Here is a 3,946-nt window from a genome sequence, read left to right on the forward strand (position 1 = left end):
ATGGCGATTAAGTTAGTAGTTGGAGGGAGCACTCTAAATGTCATTAGCGCTTACACGTCGCAAGCGGGTTTGGACGAGGAGGTTAAAAGGCGCTTCTGGGAGGCGTTGGATGAGGTGATGCGGGGTACTCCGACTACGGAGAAGTTATTTATAGGAGGGGATTTCAATGGTCATATTGGGACGTGTGCTGGTGGCTATGGCGAGGTGCACAGTGGCTTCGACTTTGGGGATAGGAACGGAGGAGGAACTTCACTGTTGGATTTTGCTAGAGCTTTTGAGTTGGTGATTGTGAACTCTATTTTTCCGAAGATGGAGGAGCATTTGATTACTTTCCGAGGTGTGGTGGCTAAGACTCAGATTGATTATCTCCTCCTCAGGAGGTGTGATAAGGGAATGTGCGAGGATTGTAAGGTGATTCCGAGTGAGAACCTCGCGATACAACATAGGCTCCTGGTGATGGACGTCGGTATATTGATAAAGAGGAAGAAGAGGTATGTACGGGGTCAACCGAGGATCAGGAGTTTTGACTAAGGACAATGCGCAAGAGTTGGAGATGCGGTTAACGGCTATGGGGGCCTGGAATAGTGGTGAGGATGCTAGTGTTATGTGGATGGCGACGACGAACTGTATAAGGAAGGCGGCGAAGGAGGTGTTAGGGATCTCGAAGGGTTACTCTGGCGGGCACCTAGGCGACTGATGGTGGAATGATGTGGTCCAGGGTAAAGTGGAGGCAAAGAAAGTGGCATACCTTAAGTTATTGGAGAGCACCAACGAGGAGCAGATGAGAGCGAACAAAGAGAGATATAAGGAAGTTAGGAGGGAGGAGAAATTAGCGGTCACGGAGGCTAAGACTGCTGCGTTTGGTCGGCTGTATGAGGAACTGGGGGCCAAAGATGGGGACAAAAAGCTATTTTGCCTGGCCAGAGCGAGAGAGAGGAAGGCATGTGACCTGGATCAAGTTAGGTGCATCAAAGATGAGGAAGGTCGTGTATTGATGGAAGAGGCCCAGCTTAAGCAAAGATGGCAGACGTACTTTCATAAACTATTGAACGAAGAGGGGGAAAGAAACATCATGTTAGGGGGATTGGGGCACTCCGAGAGTCACCAAGACTTTAGGTACTGTAGGCGTATTAAGGTTGAAGAGATCGTGAGAGCGATGCGTAATATGAGTCGGGGCAAACCGACCGGACCAGACGAGATCCTAGTAGACTTTTGGAGGAATGTGGGTAGAGAAGACTTGGAGTGGCTGACTGGGCTGTTTAATGTTATTTTCAGGACGAAGAGGATGCCAGATGAGTGGAGGTGTAGTACGATGATTCTGCTGTACAAAAACAAAGGTGATATCTAGAATTGTAACAACTATAAGGGTATCAAGTTACTGAGTCATACCGTAAAAGTTTGGGAGAGGGTGGTGGAAGAGAGGGTAAGAAGGACAGTGTCTATATCAGAGAATCAGTTCGGGTTTATGCCGGGTCGTGCTACTACGGAAGCTATCCACCTAATAGGAGGTTGGTAGAACAGTACAGAGATAGGAAGAGGGATTTTCACATGGTGTTTATTGACCTAGAGAAGGCGTATGACAAGGTACCTAGGGACGTTCTTTAGAGATGCGTGGAGGTGAAAGGTGTTCCGGTAGCTTATATTAGGGCAATTAAAGATATGTATGATGGATCTAAGACTCGGGTTAGGACTGTGGGAAGTGACTCAGAGCTTTTTCCGGTAGTTGTGGGGTTACACCAAGGATCTGCGCTCAGCCCATTCTTATTTGCCCTAGCGATAGACACACTGACATACCATATTCAAGGGGAGGTGTCTTGGTGTATGCTTTTCGCTGATGATATAGTTCTGATTGATGAGACATGAGGCGGTGTTAACGAGAGACTGGAGGTATGGAGGCAGGCCCTAGAGTCTAAAGGTTTCAAGTTGAGTAGGACCAAGACGAAATATTTGGAGTATAAATTCAACGACGTGTCGAGGGAATCAGATGCTGAAGTGAGGCTTGACTCACAAGTCATCCATAAGAGAGAGAATTTCAAGTACCTAGGGTCTATTATCCAAGGATTTTGGGAGATTGACGGGGATGTCATACACCGTGTCGAGGTGGGATGGATGAAATGGAGGTTAGCGTCTGGAGTCCTGTGTGACAAGAATGTGCCACCGAAACTTAAAGGTAAGTTCTACAGAGCATGGTTAGACCGTCCATGTTGTATAGGGCTGAGTGTTGGCCAGTCAAGATTTCACATACCTAGAAGATGAAAGTAGCAGAAATGAGGATGTTGAGATGTATGTGCGGACACACTAGGATGGATAAGATTAGGAATGAGGATATCCAGGAGAGGGTTGGCGTGGCTCCCGTGGATGACAAGATGCGGGAAGCGACGTTTAGATGGTTCAGGCACGTGTGGAGGAGAAGCCTAGATGCTCCGGTTAGGAGGTGTGAGTGGTTGGCTCTGGCAGGTACGAGAAGAGGTAGAGGGCGACCTAAGAAGTATTGTGGCGAGGTGATCAGGCAGGATATGGCGCGACTTCAGATTTTCGAGGACATGGCCCTTGATAGGAAGGTGTGGTGGTCGAGCATTAGAGTTGTAGGTTAGGGGATAGTCGAGCGTTTCTCCTCGCTGTGCCGGCTAGTCTGATAGTGCTTTGTCTAGGACTACTAGCGGTTTTTATTGTGTTTTATATTTTTCTATCTTTCACATTTTGGCCTTTCCATTTATTTGCTGTATTTTACGATGCTGATACTATTTTTCTGATTTCTGTTGTTGTTACAGATCTATTATCTATGAGTCGAGGGTCTCCCGGAAACAGCCTCTCTATCCCTTCGGGTAGGGGTAAGGTATGCGTACACTTTACCCTCCCCAGACCCCACTAGTGTGATTCTACTGGGTTGTTGTTGTACTCTTTTTTTGTTTTGTTTTTGTTTTCAATCACAGTTTTTTCCTTTTATTACTCATTATACACTAATTAATCCTTGTTTAACCATTTAATCCCTGATTCTGAACCCACTCCAACCCCAGTATACGATTCTGGTGACCACTAAAGAGGATGAAATGATCAAATAGGAAGAATTGAAATTATGCCAAATTAAACTAAAGCATGAATAGAGATGGAAAAAACTTACAGATAGCATAGCTATTTACAAAGATTTAATATTATCACTTTAGATGATTGTTTAATTTAGCATTATTCCTCTATCTTGCCGGAAGGATCACCTCTCTACCGAGCCTCCCTTCATCTTCAATCTTCAAAATATCTCACAACTACAAATTAAACCCCATTAATTCACCATTTCTTTCCAAACACCATGTCTGGTGCAGCCGAAGCAGTAGATCGGAGAGCTTTGCCGGAATTCGTTAATTTTGTTCAATGAGGTGACTGAGGGAGAAGAAGGATAAAGCAAAGAAGAAAGAGCTTACTGTGGGAGTTTGTTCCTCACTGTACTAAGTAAAGGAAAGAAAAACTAATGTCTTAATACTTAATAGGACTTTCAGCTAAGTGTTTAACTGACTTTTTCGGACAATTATGGAGTACAAGTTATGTATTTTCCCTAGATTTTATAAAAAGAGAAGAAAAGGAAACCAAACCAACTATTTTTAATTTTCTTGGTTCAATTTTTTCCGTTGGCACATCAAAAAAGGTCATGAATAAACTGTTCCATAAGTCACTATATTTTATAGCAACAAATGAACACAATTATTTCCTTCCATTAATCTAACAACAAACACACACACACACACATATATGTGTGTGTGTGTGAGAGAGAGAGACTAAAAAGAACAAAGAGACGACACCTCAAATGTTCTCCAAAATATAACACAAACTCAATATGAAACTTAAACAACGATATGCTTCATTTATTTTCAAACCGGAGTGTAAATTCCAGAGCCTTTTGAAGTTGATGGTCTTAAAACTCCTCTAGGAGGAAAGTAAACTACCATAGCAAAAA

General features: G+C 43.8%; 1 protein-coding gene across 1 annotated transcript; it reads left to right on the forward strand.

Annotated features, from left to right (window-relative positions):
• Positions 1-1,348, forward strand: LOC107785359 (uncharacterized). Its single transcript, XM_016606643.2, has 2 exons — positions 1-411; positions 719-1,348. Exons 1-2 carry the CDS (start codon positions 1-3, stop codon positions 1,346-1,348), a joined length of 1,041 nt encoding a protein of 346 aa, XP_016462129.2.
• Positions 1,349-3,946: the final 2,598 nt, after the last annotated feature.

This window comes from Nicotiana tabacum, chromosome 19 (assembly GCF_000715075.1).
Source record: "Nicotiana tabacum cultivar K326 chromosome 19, ASM71507v2, whole genome shotgun sequence".
NCBI classification, from domain to species: domain Eukaryota; kingdom Viridiplantae; phylum Streptophyta; class Magnoliopsida; order Solanales; family Solanaceae; genus Nicotiana; species Nicotiana tabacum.

Bases quoted from the DNA above. Each gene is read 5' to 3' on its own strand.
- LOC107785359 (XM_016606643.2), top strand. From the start codon at position 1: ATGGCGATTAAGTTAGTAGTTGGAGGGAGCACTCTAAATGTCATTAGC. The intron at 412-718 runs GTGATTCCGAGT...GATGTGGTCCAG, and splicing joins GAATGTGCGAGGATTGTAAG to GGTAAAGTGGAGGCAAAGAA.